General features: G+C 39.7%; 1 protein-coding gene across 2 annotated transcripts in view; it reads left to right on the forward strand.

Moving 5' to 3' along the window:
• The window catches only part of LOC146514659 (ephrin-A5b-like), an 89,767-nt gene extending 77,673 nt beyond the window's left edge, over positions 1-12,094 (forward strand). The window contains exons 3-5 of one of the 2 annotated variants that reach the window (XM_085166079.1): positions 4,730-4,795; positions 4,932-5,012; positions 7,008-12,094. In XM_085166079.1, the coding sequence (XP_085022205.1) occupies positions 4,730-4,795; positions 4,932-5,012; positions 7,008-7,132 (272 nt within the window). In that variant the 3' untranslated portion in view covers positions 7,133-12,094. The remainder of the gene's footprint in view (positions 1-4,729; positions 4,796-4,931; positions 5,013-7,007) is intronic. The other variant, XM_085166080.1, reaches the window with a different exon arrangement.
• Positions 12,095-19,128: the final 7,034 nt, after the last annotated feature.

A 19,128-nucleotide genomic window follows, 5' to 3' on the forward strand; every position in this document is an offset into this window, starting at 1 on the left:
ATGCATAACAGGATCTACTAATATATGACACCACAGAGTGCATTTTGAGGCGTACACCATGGTCACCTGCCAAAGGTAAATAAGAGCAGCTTTGTTTTATCCCTCCGGAGGCTATTCTTTTTTTTCCCTTCCACTTCCTTTTTGTGTATGCCCACTGCTGATTGTCTGACTGATCTGGCTGGTGCTCACATGGAAAGTAGGAAACTTTCACTTTCAACTGAATAGTTTTAATAGCAAAGAGTAGCAATGAGGTTTACAAATTTTAAATTGATGAGAAATTATATCCAAGCCTGTCTCAACCCAGGGTGTCAGTTACTGTCGTTCTATCACATACCTCTGCTGTCACAGAGGGTTTTCTTTGGCTGTGCATTAAGGCACAGCCTGCAGCAATACTGGATGCTGAGAGATAACAGTCCTCCTCTAAAAGCTACAAAGTCCACAAGGTTGAAGGATGACAGTGGAGTAAATCACAAGTGTCAAGTCAGTAAGGAAACCACTTGTAAACTTTGTGTTTTGCATTTTTCACTTTTTTGCTTTTGTTCATGGGTAGGTTTAGGTACTAAATCAAATTTTTTAGGTTCAGTGAGCGTCTGTGTTGGCTTGTCTGAAGCAAGAATTATACTTTCTGTGTCTGCGAGTCCATTAGGTTCTGCTCGGGTTCCAGTGATGTAAATTTTGTCATTTGACAGTACCCGTGCCTGCCTGTTTTTTCATCCACACAACCACACAATCGGAGGTCAAGGAGATATAACAGGAATGATTACTTGGGTCTTCAGCTGTCCATGTCCATGAATCTGGGCTAAGGCTTCACTAACAGACCAGTTCTGTTGTTTAGCTTGAGTTTCATGAACATTGTGTATTCCCCACTTGGTTGGTTAGATATTGCTGTAGATTGCTTCCTGCTGCTTGCTCAAATTGGTCTCAAAGAGGTACCGAAAATCTTCTTGGGATTTGCTTCGGTCAATAGCAGATTGCGACGGTTGCCTGTGGTTTGCATAGAAGACACCAACTCGTCTGCAAAAATTCGCAAACCAACAAACCAACTATTCAGTAAGTGGTAGTCAAACTGTAGAAAATGTGATACAAACCAGAAACGGAGACTGTTTGGCTTCACGGTAAAAGGCACGCCTCTTAAAATGTGTTTGTTTAAGAAGGCACAGTTTTTACTTTGCCACACACTGTTTGCAACTGATTACATAGCGACAAGTGGGAGCTTCCTGTAATCACTTGCCAATATTTTCCACTAGTGACTGGAGGTTGAGAGTGGGTCACTGAGCAGTCTCTAGGTCTGCGTCACTAAGGCCCAACTATTGCCTAAGCCTGTTGCATCACAATCACCAGAGAACACCTTATACTTACCTTTGACATAACAAAATCTTTTTAAAAACGGGGGCATGGGTCAGAGGATGGGCTGAAATTTACAGGTTTTTGATGAAAGTTATAAAAACTGCTTGTTTGTCACAGGATGACTGCAGTGTCTGCAGATCAAGTGGGTTTAAATTGTGTTTCAGTACTTTAATAAGTCATTGGCAGTACATTATACATATAACGTTTAGGTTTTCATTTAAACTTTTTTCAAATGTTTTGTAAAAAAAAAGAAGTAATAATTTAATGGAAAAATAATCAAGAAGTCATTTTAAAGGCTAAAATGATTCTTATCTTAGTTGCAGCTCGAATCCGATAAGATTAAAGGATTTTTTGGATGGAAAGTTGGGACAATTGTTTTTGTCTGTGTCCTTCCAGACGTTCCGTGCAAGTATGCAGAAATAAACTTTTTATAGCCATTGAGCAAAGTTAGAGCGAGATAACAAAAACCAAGGAAAGCTAGACATAAGGAGCATGAGCGACATAAAGAGTCAGTCTGGCCAGTCGAGTTCAGTTCACTCAAGTTCTGTTCCAGCCACCGTTGGGCTGTGAGGTAAGTTACTCGATACCCGCGGACACAGACAGAAGCAGCGTGATTGACAACGTTTCTGTCATTCATTTCCTCCCTCTGCTGCTTCACTTCCAATATTTCTCTTATGGTAAAGTTTAAAGATGATTTTTATCTCCTCTCACAGCCGCGCAGCATCTGATAAAATGCCTTTTTGAAATATGACACCCCGAGTCATCTGCAACTGGAAATACCGACATGGTTTACTTTTATCAGGAATTTACCGCTGGGCTAGAATCTATCACATGGAGGGTCTGCGTGACGGGGTAGCCAAGTGTCCGTGGACAAATTGTGGAGACCTCTTTGCACAGATGTACATACAGAAACCACAACATACATACATGCGCACATGCATGCTTATCAAGACATTTAGGGCGTGTGTGTTTGTACGGTCAGATCAAGAGCAGTTTGAGACACTTGACAGACAGCAGGAAATGGCAGAGGTCACTGTATCAAGACACGTGAGGCGAAGCTAGAGAAAGAGAGGAAAAAATATTGTGGGACTAAGATAAGAAGGCAAGAAAAAGAAAAGCAAAATATATTATTGAGAAAAGTGCAAACCATTCGTCACAGCTGGAGACACCCTCAGTGCTCTATTAGCTGCTCGGACCCCGGCACTACTTGAAAACTAATTAGTTTTGTTAGCTCGGGAAAACAATCACAGCAAACATGCCCAACCCCAGAAACACACGCAGGCACGCACACAAATTCTAATCTGTGCCTTTCACAATCAGGAACCAGAGGAAATGAGATTTCGAAGGTGAGCATAACAGTGTGCCACACATCTGCAGAAATGACTGCCCCTGGCCAAATTAGACTTGGAAATACGAGGGTGACATTGACATAAAATATAGAGCAGAAATGCTTTTACATCAGGATGAGAGGGAAGTTCAGACACCGAGATAAAGCTCTTCAGACCGAATTTAAAGGGAGATAAGAGTGGAATACCTCTGATGGAGAAACAATCGACCTTGTCAGATTGTTCATTTCTACTGCTCCGCTGATGTTTATGAATGAAGGTAGATTTAGAGAGCTAAGAGGCCGCAAAGTGAATGCGAATAGATAACGTTGAGTGGATTTGGACCAGAAAAGCAATCTTGTAATGTAGCTATGCAATTTTTTTTACCTTTCTGCTGTGCAGAGAGCTCTCTGTGCCTCCACTGGTCATGGCTGTGGAGCATGTCATAGAAATGGTCTGGCTTTTTTAGGTAATACATCAGGAATACTGCAAATACCACGGTTACCTGTTAATAATTTTCCCTACAATAGGGTTCATTATCAGATAATTAGGCAGTTTGATCAACTTCATCTGGGACTTGGGTGATTCGGAATTATTGAAGAATGCAAACGCAGAAGGTCCGACTACAAATAAAGTATCTCGCTGATATGACTAGGCTGAAAATATCAAAGCTTCAAAACTGGTAAAACGTCCTTTTTTAATTAAATAGTTTGAAAGAAGCCAAACTCCTTGAATATTAAACACAAACAGTAATAAAAGAAGTATCCAGTTTTTTTTAAAAGGGTGATCACAGTTATGACCAGACATTCGATGTCAGCTAAATACATTTCAAAGTAAACAGTTTCCATCACATCACACATCCATCGTTACCCATCTCATTGGTTTAAAGAACTCCAGTCCCTATAATTTTGCAATAGGATGATAACCTTTTTAACTTTGAGAATCCATTATTGTGCAGCATTACAAACTTAAGTTGTATGTCTTTGTGTGCTGCATCTGCCAATCCCGGTAGTCCTTTCCGTTGCCACTAATGTCAGTAGGTCTAAATTTGGACCCAGCAGTTTTTGCACAGTCTTTTATCTATGGTGGACGTTTTTTGAGCCATTTCTAAATTGGGCAAGGATACTTTGGTGAAAGAGGGATGCAAGAGGTATGATTGCTTCTAAAAGCTCCCATTTACCATCGTTGGATCCCTTTTAGAATCATTATTAAAAATATGCATGTCATGCTTGACCAGTTTCCACAAAGGCTTTAGCTAAAGACACCACCAAAACATTTTAAAGCATGCTATAATCAAGCTGGAATTGTCTACTGTTAAATGCAATTACTTATTTTGGATGTGTGGCCTGATATAGGTGTCTGTCTGTGTAGCACATTGGTTATACAGAAACAATAATTATGGGGATTGTAACCATTATAGAGGCTAGGGAGACGACAGCGACGAAACTGCACATAGGTCATGTGCAGATTGGTTGCTAAACAGAAAGGGGAATCCACAAAGATAAAACATCAAAGACGTGGATGAGAAGCACAAACAATGGCTGGAGATTTTTTATTTTTAATGCTTGGTTTGACAGCACTACAAAGCTCTTTGTGTTTCGACTTTTATCTTCTATGCAGCAGGTGGAGAGTTAAAGACTCAACAACAGCGCAAACGTGAACAAGTATAGCCCACATTGCCAGTTGTTTCAAATAGTTTTGACTCTGCCCCCAACTTCCAGACACATGTCTGCAAACTGCAAAGCTCTCTTTAGCACCGGCACATCTGAGTGGCTGGTGTTTGGGTTGCATGTTAGAATGAAGCCTGATAGGGTGCAGCGCTGATACTCGTGCTCTCAAAGCTGTTTTATTACAAAGTATAAAGGTATCTTTTGTCAAATTAAGAAGTTCAAGTGTGGTAATAATAGTGACATTTTAACTGACATTTTAATTCAGAATGACATTTCCCCTGATCACGCAGCAGTAGATTAGATCAAGGAAGGTATTTCGATATCTGAAACTGAAGCTGGCATGTTTGAAGTGCCTTTGTTTCTTAACTCCGTGTGATGTGTCCACAGCCTCCATCTCTGACGACAGAGGAAGAAGGAGCTGCCTTCGACTCAAAGTCTTCGTCAGGCCTCAGAGTGAGTCCCAGATTGTTGTGTCTGCTCTGCCTGGTTTTCCATTCTTTATGTGTGCCAGCGTGTGATCGGACTGCGCGCGTGTGACGTTCAACTCATCTAATCTTCACATCTCCTCTCTCCTCTTTGTTTCTCTTAGACAATTGTGTGAAAAACTCTGGGACCGTGGAAGAAGGAGTCAATTTTGATGATAATAGTCACAACTCCCTAGAACCTGGAGGTTGGTGGGAATATACTGTACAGTTCATGATGTTTGTCAGTGTGTGATGGTGACGGAATCATGTGGGATAGATAAAGATTATTCTGAACACGTGGTGATGGACAGATTAACCATCGAGTCAGAGGTTTGGATGACGTTAGTCAATAAAATGATCGCCAAAAATTTAGTTGATAGACTGGCATTCAGGTAATCGTGATATACCGAGATTTGGATTTGCATCACTATTTCCCAGTGTGTCACTTAAATACAAAGGTGGAGGATGAAGTAGGTTAGCTATGATTAGCAGAAAAAAAATGGCGGCTCCTTTTAATTCAGTTAAATGTAGGTGTTGTGTCTTGGCTAGGTGTTGTGACTTCCTGGAGTCTTTGGTGGCTGCAGTATCAGGTGACATAGACATGAAAGAAAAAAACTTGGACATAGGGCAGATGGGTAGATTTTTTTAGATGAAGCTTTGAATAGAGTTAAGGTATTAGGAGCAAGGCGTAACTCTAAAATTACACCCATAACAAGGAACTAGCAAAATGTTTTTAGCCATCTTCTATGACAGGACATTGTTTTAGCACACAGCATTTCTAATAAGGCAATAAAAAGCTTAGTTAGCTGAGTGTTAGCAGGCTAGTTAGTTAAGGCATTTGTAAATATAACAACATTACTCACTGTATACAGGTTATTTGCTTTAAGCTTAATTTAATCTTTTAGTGCCGCTTATCTTATGCCTGGGATCCACTTTTGTCACATGCAAGGCTCGTTGTTTTGTTCATCAGTTTAGAAAAGCTCAGTTCTTTGTTCTTCAACGTGTTTCTAGTGCATCCCACCAAACTGCAGCTTTTAGGCATTTATCAACTGATTTTTGATAGCAGTTAGACGTGACAAGGAGGCCTCTAAACTAAAAAAAAAAAAGGCAGTCGAAAACCATGACTTTTTCCTTCTCTGTTGCTGGTGCGACTTTATTGGGCTCCATCTCTATATAAAACATTTGTAAAGCTCTTTCTGAATCATTTGTTGCCTTTTAAGATATTTCTGTCACAAAAGGGAAAACCGTGGTTGGAGACCATGGCCAAAATTATTGCCACCATTAGCAATGAACTCGCAATCTCATTGACTTTAAAAGACAGACTCAATCTGCTACCAATTTGTGATTGAATTAGGTCAAGTTACAGGCAATCTGTTGGAGATTAAAATTAGCAGTAAACGCAATTTGTTGTCTGCAAACACAGAAATTTGTATTAACCAGAAAACTATATTCAGTCCAACCAGAACCTCATACATATAAAACAGAAATTCAGAAAATTCTTCATAAATAGAAAACATAACTTCTGCAGGACAGCAATTTAACCACACACGGCTGGTCTGCAAACGATTCATTAGTGGGTCTAATACACCTTCCAACCAGTCGCTGCAGGCCCCCCCTCCCTGAGCCTGGTTCTACTGGAGGGCTCTTCCTGTTAAAAGGGAGTTTTTCCTTCCCACTGTCACCAAGCCCTTGCTTAAAGGGGCTTGCTTGATTGTTGATGTTTTATGTGCTACTGTAGGGTCTCTGCCTTACAATATAAAGTGCTTTGAGGTGGCTGGGCCATATATAAATAAAACTGTATTAACCTCCTAGGACCTGGCGTCCACATATGTGGACATCCCATTTTGGGTTATTTAGGCCAAAATACTAAATTTTGCTCTACAAGGGCCTGATATCCACTTACGAGGACATTATACTGCTACTGTTCTATCGAAATTTTAAACAAATATCCTCATATGTGGCTCTCATTTTTCTTAGAAACAAAAATTAGGTAAAACAAATATCTGGTAATTCTTTGTTTTTACATTCATTGGTTCCCAATATGCTCAAATATCAAAGAAATGAAAAATGCATGCCGTGGAAGAGTGCAGGTCTTAGGAGGTTAAAATACACAATCAAAATTTTGCATGAGGGAGCCTCAAAATCATCACACAATTTCAGCTTTCCCTGTTAACTGTGCATTTTCATCTGTTTGCTCTTAGATGGCGTCAGTCACGAGTCACCAGAGCCAGCAAGAAGGGATGTGAACTCCGCTGGACGGTGCCAGACTTCAGTTCTCCTGCTCAGCTCCACCCTCATACTCCTGGCTGTCATCTTGTCTTTATAGCGGCGAGATGCAGAAATCAGGGATGGACTGTCCTAACTGGAGCACAGGCCGCTCTACCCTGCAACCTCTCCCCTCAAGGAGCACTTTTAAAAGAAAAAATGAAATAAATAAAAAAAATTAAAACAAATCACTGACAATCTCTCGTTACAAAGAGAGAGGAAGGGACTTCGGTGCTGAAGCCTTTGATGTTTTTTGACTTTGTAAAATGCCAACTAGTTTGATTTTTGACTTTCTGGCGAGTGCCGATGGTCGTGGCGCCGCAAGGTGAAAGTGTCTTTTACCTGTTCGCCTCTCTACCATTTAAAGTATGCAGATATTACACCTTTTTTTTTTGCATTTAAAACAAGCACAGAAACATGCTTTTAAACATATAAACACACAGGACACAATGTCTACACAATCAGTACACTTTTTAACACGAATGGCAAAGAAGCACAGCAGGACCCCTCTGAAGTTTACAGATGAACTCTGTTTTTTGTTTTTTTTTTACATTACATAACCTCCAACATGTAACATGATTAAATCTCACTTCAACGTGGAAGAAGATCCTGGAGCGGCACATCAGCAAAAAGGAAAACAAAGAAAGATGATATTTGTTGGAGATTGTTGGTACAGGCGTGGAGGTACGGGGCGGGCCTTTGATGGATTAACCTCTCTCTCAGGTTAAAAAGGATGCATTGTCTCAGACTGTGGAGGACCCTTTATGAGAGATTTTAAAAAAAGAAAAAGTTAAAGAAGCACTCATCTTTTAGTGTTTGGATAGGAGGCAATTTTAATGGTTGATTAATGTATGTGTTTGTTTTATTTTTTAATAATTCACATAACTCAATTGTAGCAGCCAACACGGGTGTACAGTAAAATATTTGAATGGCGCGTAGACAACGATACGGTCTTTTGCCTGGCGAAATGTATTTTCCTATTTATTGTGAAGTCCTTGTGCTTTTTTCTGTTCTGGTTCAGTCTGTAAGTACAGTAGAAAGGCAATAAAAAACAAACACCCTTACCCGTTAAGTTAGTTTATATTACCCACAGTTTATTTGATACCATTAAACAAAAAACAACAACACAGTTTTACGTATCTGTTTGGACTGCTCGCTGATGATGGTTTTTAATTGTTTTTAACAAAGTCCGGGAAGAAGAGGAAAAAAAAAAGTCTGATGTGCTATCAGGGTGTAGAAATCGTAGAATATTTGTGTTTGAAATGTCATTAAATGAATGTCACAAATGTAGTTTTACTGTTACACTATTGTTTTTGTGAATCACTGTCATAACACAAACTATTGTAAATAGAAGGCAAAGTTCCTACAAAGTTCAGGGATGTGTCCATGCCTAACATGAGGTCCATTTTTTTCTTTGTTTCTAAATCAGGGAGAATTCTCTTCCCTAAAATAAAGTAGAAATTTTATGTGGCGAAAAACGTTTCAGTGAGATGGTAGGCGAATTACAAAGCAGGTGGAAGAAGTGTGCGTAGGATGGTCGGGACTGTGATTCATTTACCCTCTTTGATGTCGTGTAAAGTGGCGTCTGTACAGAAAATACACCGGGGGCACCCTCGTACCAGTTATTTCTGGAATGAAAAAATCGACCACCAGGGGAGATGGAATAAACACGAGGTGGTGTCCTGTTCTCTTGGGGCAAACTGAAACTGACCTGAGAGAAGGGGGGAAAGAGATGAAGAGGGCGAGATGTGAAGCACTGTAGTGCCCCTGCTGAGATCAATAATGCTCTTCTATTTTCTCCTCGTGTGGCAGGAACATGTGGTAAACGGATCCTACCGTCACATTCACTCAGCGCCAAATAACACAGCCTTGCTAATGTCACTGTTAAAGAACAACACCTGTACTGCCTGCTTGCTGGAAGCACGGGAGTGTTAGGGCCACTTTGGGTTAAAATAAACCAAGGAAAGAAACAGAAGTTTTGGTAAGAAAAGAGTAAAAGATAGTAATTACATAGCATATTTTTTAGGTTCAAAGATGCAAATATTTTATTTGATTGGCTCCTGTGCTAAATATACATTTAGATCAGGGGTGGGCCCCTGGCCCATACTGGCCCGTGGCAAAGGAAACTAAATGGAAGGCCTGCATAGGTTAAGTGTATTTTTATAAGTTTTACAGCTTTTTCTATTGATAAAGACCACCACCACCCCCCCCCCCCCCATATACACACCCACACTATAACTACAATAGACAAAATATAAATGAGAGAAAAGTTCCTGTTTTCCACCAACTACTTTAAAAATGTAATTTTTTTGTCCAGTCCACAGTAAAAGAAAAAAAAAGACATTTTCTATTAATTAACAAAAACCTTTTCAATAATTTTACACATATAATGTAGTTTCACTGGTTCCCCCCACTTGAGTTGCTCTGGCTTAGAGATAGACTGTAGAGATTTCTCTTGAATATAATGGAACTAAACTATGTTAGCCTTGTTATCCTCAAAAGGCGCCAAAAATATACATTTAAAAAACTTGGCAGAAATTCTTTGCAAACTTTCTTTTGAGCAGGAACTATTTTTTTCAAATTACAACAGCCAGTTAAAGAAGGCATGCAGTTAGCTAACATCAGATTCATCTGAGGCAGGCATGCCATGTCACGAGCACGTAATAAGACGTCACTTGCTTGCTAGGTGGTGTTCGTAGAAAGAAAATACTTCTTGCATAAAGTTGTTATTAAGTAACCAGAAAGAGATACCTCTGGAGGTTTTCAAACATATATTTTTGGGACTTTTGTTTTATTTCTGTTATAAATATGTGTGGTGTAATGATTTCAGTCTACAAGGATAAGTAGTGTAAGTAGTTAAATTTGGCCCTAACACTCCATCATAGTGCAGCACACCTGTGGCATAGAAGAAAAACAACAGTGTGTAACTTGTTGCATAGTTTATAAGTTGCTCCCTTAAATACCGAAGACAAGACCAAAAAAAATTAATAGCTTTGAGTTTTCAATTTGATCCTCTGTGCCTGGCAGATACAAGGACCACTCTTTCAGAATGGCTGGTAAACTGAAGCTGATGTTTAAAACTGGTGGAGTGTCCCTTTAAATTATAACTTATTTAATTTATAATTACTTCCTCAAATTTTCAATATAGTGCATTGGGGTTTTTTTTTTTTTAATTTAATTCTGTGAAATTATCACCTCTCCTCAGGGACACAAAGGGAAGAAGATGGGGGATTTTTCTGATAAAGCATAAATTTGTTACTTTACATAACATTTGCATTAAATAATCTATTTGCCCCTTTACCATTGGCATGCTTCACTTTCTAAACAAAAACTTTATTTAATGGGGACCTATTGTGCTCAATTTTAACCTTCTTGTGATTGGCTCCCCCTTACAACCAAGTTTGAAACCTGGGGCTTCTGTGCTAAGATGACCATATTAGGGTTATCCACCCTCTATGATATCATACAGAACCAAAAGAGGAAAAACTCGCCTGAAACAGTGTTTAGAGCAATCTGAAGCCTGAGCTATGGCCTCACGTGGATTACTTGTACATACTTATGTCATTATTTGAATCTTTAGCCATGCTTAACGTGAGCACCCAACATTGTAATAGTTTATATGCATTACAGAAATTAAGAAAAAGCATATTAAGTCTTATTAAAAACTAAGCTAAGAACTTGAGACAGACAAGAATAGAGTATAAAAGCATTATTTTCAGGAGAATCAGGAAATTAATAGTTTGAGGTGAAAGGTTATTAATATAGCGGCACAACAAGTACACTGCGCATCTGAATTAGTTAACAGATTTCTTTTCTGTCATTTTCTTCAAGAGCTTAGTAAGATTTAAATAACATTTTCCTCCTTGGTCACAGCTTGGCTACTCGCCTCTCCATGAACATCAGTCCTGTTTTTTAAGCCTGGCCAATATTAAAAGTCCACTATCATTGAAATTATCGCCTCCAGCCACACCATGTTGAGAACCCCCCCGAAACAATCTGTTTGTTTTGCGGATACTGTGTATCCAACAGTTAGCGTGTTCTAACACACAGTGTTAGATACTCCTTTTTTCTTGTCCCACACCTCTTTTAAAGAGCAATTTACCTGACATATTAACGTTCTTTGGGAAGAAAAATGTTTGATACAAAAAAATGCAAACTTTCATTTTATATGTCTTTTATATGAAGCAAGAAAAACAAACAAGGATCATCATTGCACCCACTATCTGTAAAATATGTTTCTGCAAATGTGGCACATATCAAACATGCAGTACGGTTACAATCATGACTCAAATGGCCTGACAAGAGTACAAATGGATGTCCAAGAGCTCGAAAAATTTGTGTTTCCTTTTGTTTTCTTAAACCGCTCTTGATTTTTTTTTTTTTTTAATTGTTGCATCCAAAGTGTCTTTAAAGGTCCAGGATGTTCTTTATTTCCGTTTGCTTATCTACACCTCCAGCTGTTTCTGACATGTAACAACAATAATCAGTGTAAAAGCTCAATGTGTTAGTGGCAGAAGAAGACAGTCCCACTCAAATGCTGATGTTTCGTGTGTTTTTGAGCAAACTGTGCTGCGAGGAGGGTGGGTAACATGCTCTAACCTGATTTCGTTATAATGTAGCTTCAAGCTAACACCACTGTTTCTGTTGCAGCATCTGTTTCCCATCCTCTGTATCTGAAATACAGATGTGTGCTTTTTTTCTTCTGTTGCTCCATCTAGCAGTGGGAAGCTTTTTGTTAGCCACAACTGTGTTTTCCCCTCCCCCAAGTAGACGTGGATGTGCCACCAAACTGCACATTTCTTTAAAACATTGTAGTAACTGTACCTTGTGCCTATACAAGTCCCATCCTCTCCTGTACTCATCTAAACTATTCTAATGTTTCCTGTTTCCTGCTCAGTCCTTCACTAGATTTTTCTACAAAACTACAAAAAAAAAAGGCAATTTCTTTGTAAATACACGTGTTGGAGCAGCTATGACTAACTAAAACAAAAAAGATTTAATAAATATTTCTTTGTCGTTGTAATTATCGTGTCTGATTTGTTTTATTAATCGTTATGGAAATGAGTGACAGCTTGTGAAACAGAAAGAACATCAAAAAGGCGTGAAAGCTTCGTCGCGGCAGCGCGAGCAAGCACTGGATGTTTGTCTTGGTTGTCGCTCGGTGCATAATCACACAGGCCGAGTCCGGGGGAAGTGGATGAACAGCTGTTTCTCCATAATCTGGAGGTAATTCAGTCTGAAAAAGCACAAAACAGAAACAGCTTCAATTAATCTTGCAGGGAATGTGCAGCGCTTCGGGGAACTCTGCCAAGAAAACTCCGTCTCACACGCTCTTTTGCTCCTCACTCCACTCTGCCTCTCCTGCTGTCTGACTTAATTTCTCAATTTCTGTCCTTCTTACCCTCTTTTTGTACCTGTGGTGAGTTTGAAACCTATAACTGGCTCATTTCATATAATCTAGATCAAGGTTTTTGCCAAATTTAAATAACCCGGAGAGACAATGTACGCAAGGTGTCTGAAATAAATCATAGCATTTATTTCATGGGAAATGCGTAAATATACCTAAAGGACAGAGTATCTTGATTACCAACATAGATTGCATATAAAAGATGGCTGTAGCTTCTGTGATGTCAGCCACTTGTTCGTAAATCCTGTTATGAAGTGTTTTCACCTTCACTTGGTGTTTTGAAACCAGATGTGAAGAGCGAGGGGCGGCTATGACTGTGATTGGGTTGTTAGCCCAAGAGCACACCCTGGACAATCCTTCAAACTCTAATAATGACCAGAATTTATAAAACAACGTGTTTTATTCAGTATGGCCTGAAGCTAGAGCTTTAACCAATAAACTCATCATGAAAGCATTTGTTGAAGTCACCCTGGACGGAGTATTTCCTAGACTTGGGTTGAGGTTGTCACCAATGATGACTCAGATCTTAATTATTAGTTATTATTAGTGTCTGTCTTCCTCCCCTCACCCCCAACTGGTTCTTCCTGTTAAAAGGGAGTTTTTCCTTCCTACTGTTGTCAAGTGCTTGCTCAAAGGGGGTTGGTTTGATTGTTGGGGTTTCATTATTGTAGGGTTTTACCTTTACAATATAAAGCACCTTGAGGCAACTGCTGTTGTGATTCGGTGCTATATAAATATAATTGAATTGAATCTTCGAGCAGAAACTTGTACAACCTTCTTTAACCTTAAGTGGGCCAGACCAGTGAAACTCCCTTTGCTATCAATGTAAATGCATTTCACTACACATTTAATCTGTGAGGTCTTAATACGAGTGCAATTTCAACAGTACGTCTCAGTTTTTCTACATGACAAATGTGTAAAACTACAGATAAAAATTCTGGTAGCTCAGTGGCTAGACAAATGTTTTAGTAGATATTTCTACAGTACGCAGTGAAAAACAAGAATTTTTCTGTCTTCAGATTGTTCTACTACTATCCATTACATTACTTTGGAAAAGGTGAAGGACTGTATTTTCCTAGGTTTGACAGCTTTTCCAATTGATAGACCTCCTCCACTGCAATTCATACTACACCAAAGCCTTTCAGTGGGTCAGATTGGAGTCTTTGCCAGGCTGATTCTGGCACCCAGGCCTAATGTTTAACACTGCTTCACATGGACAAGGAGCAGTTTAAGGAAGTGCAAGACTAAATTTCTAAAGATAAGAAGTTCTGAGAGACATTTATAATGCAGAAGAGGCAGCGGTGTGCAGTTAGTCAAGGCAAAAACTAACTGAAAGTTGCCTATAAAATATATGTATGTATATATATATATATATATATAATTGTTAAGATAATGCATTCACCTTTGACAGTGTGACAGTTTGCAATTAATCATCTAATATAAAAAGCCACACATAACCATCGCCGGGCAGAGGCAAATGACCACAAGCAGGTATATATTTTTAATGTGCACATTTAATGAGACAGATCGTCATAAGTACTTCCCAGTGAGTCTAAAATGGCAGAAAAACTAACAAAGATATTCACTCTGACATTTCACATCTTTTGAATGTTTTTGGCTGGTGCACCTGCACTTCAGACATTACGTGTTTGACCTTTTTGAGATCTTCCCTCCTGTTGTTTTGACAACTCATCGAACCACTGATTGGCAGACCTCTTCAGATTTGCAGATTTTTGCTGCTCATTGTTATTCAAACAATGATCCACACCTTTACAGACAGGCTGAGACTGGCATTGCTTTAGCCATGATCACTTTGCAGTATTTTGGCTTTCTCCTGTGGCCTTCGCATTTCCTTACTGACAAACGCCAGATTGTGGGAATGTCTCAAACTGGACTTCCCACTGATATCCAGACTCTTGTTATCTTTGTTTTGGGTCTGAGTGAAATATATCTGTGAGACACTCACACTTCCTGTTCTGTCTGCTGTGTGCTTATGAACTGCGATTATAAGTAAGCCGTTATGAATACGGTGTCAGGACATAAACATGCCATCAGGAGTAACCATTCTAGGATTCTTCTTATATTCTAACTCTTATTGTATGATTACAGAGGATAAATCCAAGAACATGTTCACTGTGACGGGATTACCTACAGACAGATTCACTTCATCTGCTCTGCTGTTGCATAGATCAACTTAAGCTGCTAATTATTGTGAGGGATGATTTCTTTACAACTCACTGTATTTCCAATGCACCCCCCCCCCCCATTTTTTTTGTAATTAACAGCCTTGTTTTAGCATTTTAGCAGTTTTTAAACTGTCACAACGGGGGGAGATTTCAGTGCTGAGCATGAGCTCACAGTTGATCATCTGTGTGTAATCCTGGATTAAGCCACCTGAGAGAGTCAGGGAGGATGGGAAGAGGGTGGTAAAGCCCATTTCTTTAAACCAGTAAAGGCCTAGAAGCTGTTTTCTGTCAGCTTCTCTATCTGCAGCGCACCTCACACATCAGATGCCTTAGCAGGAGGTGGAAGGAATGTCACTTTCATTAACTCAGCTGTGATGATACCCGCTACCTTGAGACAATATCAGCCTCAGGAAGTGGAGTCTGCTAGTTTTTATTTAGTCTTCGAGCACTGGAGATAAAGTGGAGACTAAAATAGCGGCTGCAGTGGGAGCTCTCGTTTTCCGGATAGTCCAAAGCTATTTGGACAATGCTCCTTAATATTTGTAGTTCACATAATGTTTTAGACAGTGCTTTACATGATTTCTGTTTTATCCTTTCCTGTTCCAGCACCACAATGCTCAATGCCTTGCCTTCCTTATACTTGTTGATACCTTTTAAAACAATCAAACTCTGGCTGTTCTCTGTTACTCGGGCTCTCTTGTGCTGGTGCTGTGTGCATTTGGTGTTGCAGGAGATGCTATGTGGAAATGTGGGACATTTTACTGTCCTCCAGAAAGCAGATTAAGTAAAAACTTAATTTGTTAGCCCTGGAATAAGAGAAACTCTGGGTTTTCTTTCCCAGAAAGAGAGCTAACTTAAGCTCAATGTCAGATGTGAGGATGCCTCACTGCTCACTTGGTAGATTTGATTTTGAGGCAGTGAAACTCCCTTTGCTATCAATGTAAATGCTGAACCAGCTGAATGATTAATTAGTTCATGTTTTAAAAAAATACTGAAATCCTGGTTTGTTGTTATATTTGACATGAGCCTGTCTGTCACTAATGTGAAATCTACACATGTGTTATTTTTCTGACTAACTCTGTGGACAGTAAAGCAGCTGTCAGGCTGTCAGCGAGTTCCCCTGCAGTGAAACTTTTAGTGTGTGGTGGCAATCGCTGTTAAAATAAAAATAAATCTATAAGCTTTAGACGCATAACACACCAATCAATGATCAATCATTTGTTAGGCTGTCACACAATGTGGTCATACTGATGGAAGAATGTGTCATCTTAGCTGGTGTCTTAGGGATGATTTGAATATTTCTGTGGGAATTAGGCTGAAATGATTTTAAGATTCTAAAACAAGACAAGATGTTGTTTAAAATGAGTTTTTAAAGGCTGCAGAGAGTCTGATTGTATAGTAACTGGATTTCTTGTTGAAACGTCAACACATTTAGTCATTAAAACATACATCAAACACCAAATTGAAAGGTGTAATCTATGAAAATTTAAAAACTAAACCTCAACATGGTTTCCTCTGAATAAATCACCTAAACATATGCATGAAAACAGCCTGGACACAAGTTTTTAATCAGACCCAACAAACTTGTGTTCAGGCTGTTTTCCTCTATATTTTCATCTCCTCTTTCCATCATCTGCATTTTGTCCCCATCATGTTACAGTTCAATAATTAGATTTAAAAATCAAATGTAAAATTTGGTAGGATTCCAGCTTCATCTAATAATGAAAATGAAAGTCGGGTAAATGATTGAGTGGATCACGCTGATTAAAATGACTCTTTTCTCCTTCCTTGTTTTTTGGTCGGCACTGACACACATTTATATTAATCAAGCCATCTGCATCCATTCTTGTCTCCTTGGCTGGTTCAGGGTCGCGGTGGGGCTGGAGCCTGTCCCAGCTGTCACACAAGTGGGGTGCACCCTGTAATGGTCGCCAGCCTGTTGCAGGGCGAACACAGAGACATAACTATTCACACTCGCATTCACACCTGATTGCATATCTTTGGACTTTGGAAGGGAACTTGCCCAGACAAGGAAGGGCCCGAGCTGGCCAGTGGATTAAAACCCAGGACCCCCATCTCAGAATTGATGCGACTGAGAGTTCAATAAGGAGAGATCATTAAAGAATAGAATAACTGAACGTAATTGATTGAAAGTAGAGAATTCTATTAAGCTATTTGGCATTAAGACGCCCTGATGCCCCATCATAGCATTACTGAATCCCACAGGTGACAGGAATTAAAAAAGGACACTGTGGAGTCTAAACACTTGTGGCGGTGAAGATGACAAAGCACGTGAACAGGGAAAGGCAGAAGAGCAGTGTCAGGCAAGAAAATGATTGAACTAGAGCAGTTATGTCAGCATTGAGTTAGATAGCATGGGAAAGTGGATGTCAAGAGTAGACCAGCAACCAAACACCCAGGAAAGCAAATGAGTGATTACAGAGCTTCCTTACAGAACTTATTTACAAGCTTTACTTTGTTGGAGCTACTCTTAGAAACAGCATTCTGAAAAACTTTTTGAATGTTACCATTGCAGGGAAACATCCGGACAGGTCGTCTGAATCAGTTATTACAACTTACAGTTGTGTTGTAAAGGGAAGTGACCACTAGTGGTCAATGTGTCAGCTCCTTAAGAGGACACACAGCTGGAAACACAGTAAGCTGAGCTTTGTAACATTTTTAACTTGGGAAGCAAAGGATTGTTCGGGTCAAAATACATGCTTTTACTATCCTCCTTAACTATTGTGTTGTACTCAGAGAATTTGTGCCATCAGCCATATTTTTTTGAAATCAAAAAATATGTTCCTAATATTGCATCACAGCCATGTATTAGCTTTTCCTTAAAAGTCTGTTACATTTGGGCCGCATCTGGATGGAAACCCACTGGCAGACTATTTGAGACTATTGGACCTTTCCTGTGGATGTCCTGGTGCCTGTCAGGTTTTCAAAGTTCAGCAGCAGCCTTATCCCAAATTCAACACATCTGTGAGTTCAACATCAGCCTCCACACATGCACAATCATCCTGCTGACTGGGAAGTAAAAGGACAGGACCCCTCCCTGCCAAGCAATGTTAAAGAGTTCCAGGTCCGACTTCAGGCACAAAACTGTGATTACACATACCAACGTTGATTGTTGGTGGTGTTAAGTGGATCAGTGACATCTGCCTTGTGTCTCAACAGACTCATGGTAAGAATTTATGATTTAATCTAACAGTATCCATCTCATAAGGCAAAACATTTACATAGTCTGATCCGGGTATTACATTGGAGGGGAGGAAAAAAAAAGAGAGCTGATGGATGTGTATATTTGGGATATGTTATGTCCTCTAGAATAAAATAAATAAGGGCTTAAGGGATACACATTGGCTGGCACTGAGGTTAAAATGTGGTGCAAGTCTGGCCTGAAATATTTCAAAATCTAACATACTTAAGAGACGAGAAGGTTATGAGTTTGACACCTAATTCACGACCCTTCATTTCCCTGATTAATTTTCCTTTCGTCTTGGTCTTGAGAACGTCTCGTGAGACTCGTGTTAATTTGATCTCACGGGAGGGCCCCCCCTATAATATCTCCACTTTAATTCTCAACGCTTCCTTTTAAAACTTTTATTCCTGTCCTCTCCAATTTAGCTGAAGGCTTGAGCAGATGGAATGGGGCAACGGGCCACGGTAAATGAATCATTTTAGGGGAGTGAGACGTTAATATCAGCAGCCAAACAATGGCAACCCCTCTTCAGAATCTGTGACCTTCAACCGCGTGGCAGTACAGCCGCAAACCCCGAGGACAAACTCATTTCAGAAATCATCATGGAAAATCATGTTGGCCGTGTGCGTGGACAGCCAGGGACAGGCTGTATTACTGAACTCCCCCGTCTTCCCATAATAGAGACCACACAATGGCATGCCGGCCAATTCTCTGCCCCGCTGTTAAAATGAAGCCCTATTCAGTTTTATGTAGGCCATCTGTAAGTCTACTCAAACCTAAAAATAAAGACTGAGTGGAATAGAACATATTCATTGCGCTGTAGACTGCTCCGAGATGAATGGGATCTCTGAAAGAGGGAGCGGTGAAAACACAGAGCATAACACAGTGATTGACTCAAGGCTACTGAAACTGGCTAAATCTATTATTCAGACACATACATGACTGCAGGGCATTAAAGGAAAAAGAAAAAAAAGGAATCAATAATTGCAAAATTGCCTCTTGTAGCGGTGCAGCACAGTATGGAAAATTGCGATTGATCATTAGTTATTCCTCTCTACATTAAAGCCCCCAAATCATATTTGGTCTGCCATGAATCTCTGTGTTGTGTTTTGTGTGTTAGAAAAAATAGCTGTTGCATTAAATCAGTGTGCCACAGCCATGTGGTTCTGCACAAAGGCCAGCAGGATGTTCTGCTGCATTGGCTGTTTTTATATTTTTTTTGAGAAGCAAATGATGTGGTGGTTTTTGCAGGTCGCTCC

The sequence above is a fragment of the Neolamprologus multifasciatus genome, chromosome 7, assembly GCF_963576455.1.
Source record: "Neolamprologus multifasciatus chromosome 7, fNeoMul1.2, whole genome shotgun sequence".
Taxonomy (NCBI): Eukaryota; Metazoa; Chordata; class Actinopteri; order Cichliformes; family Cichlidae; genus Neolamprologus; species Neolamprologus multifasciatus.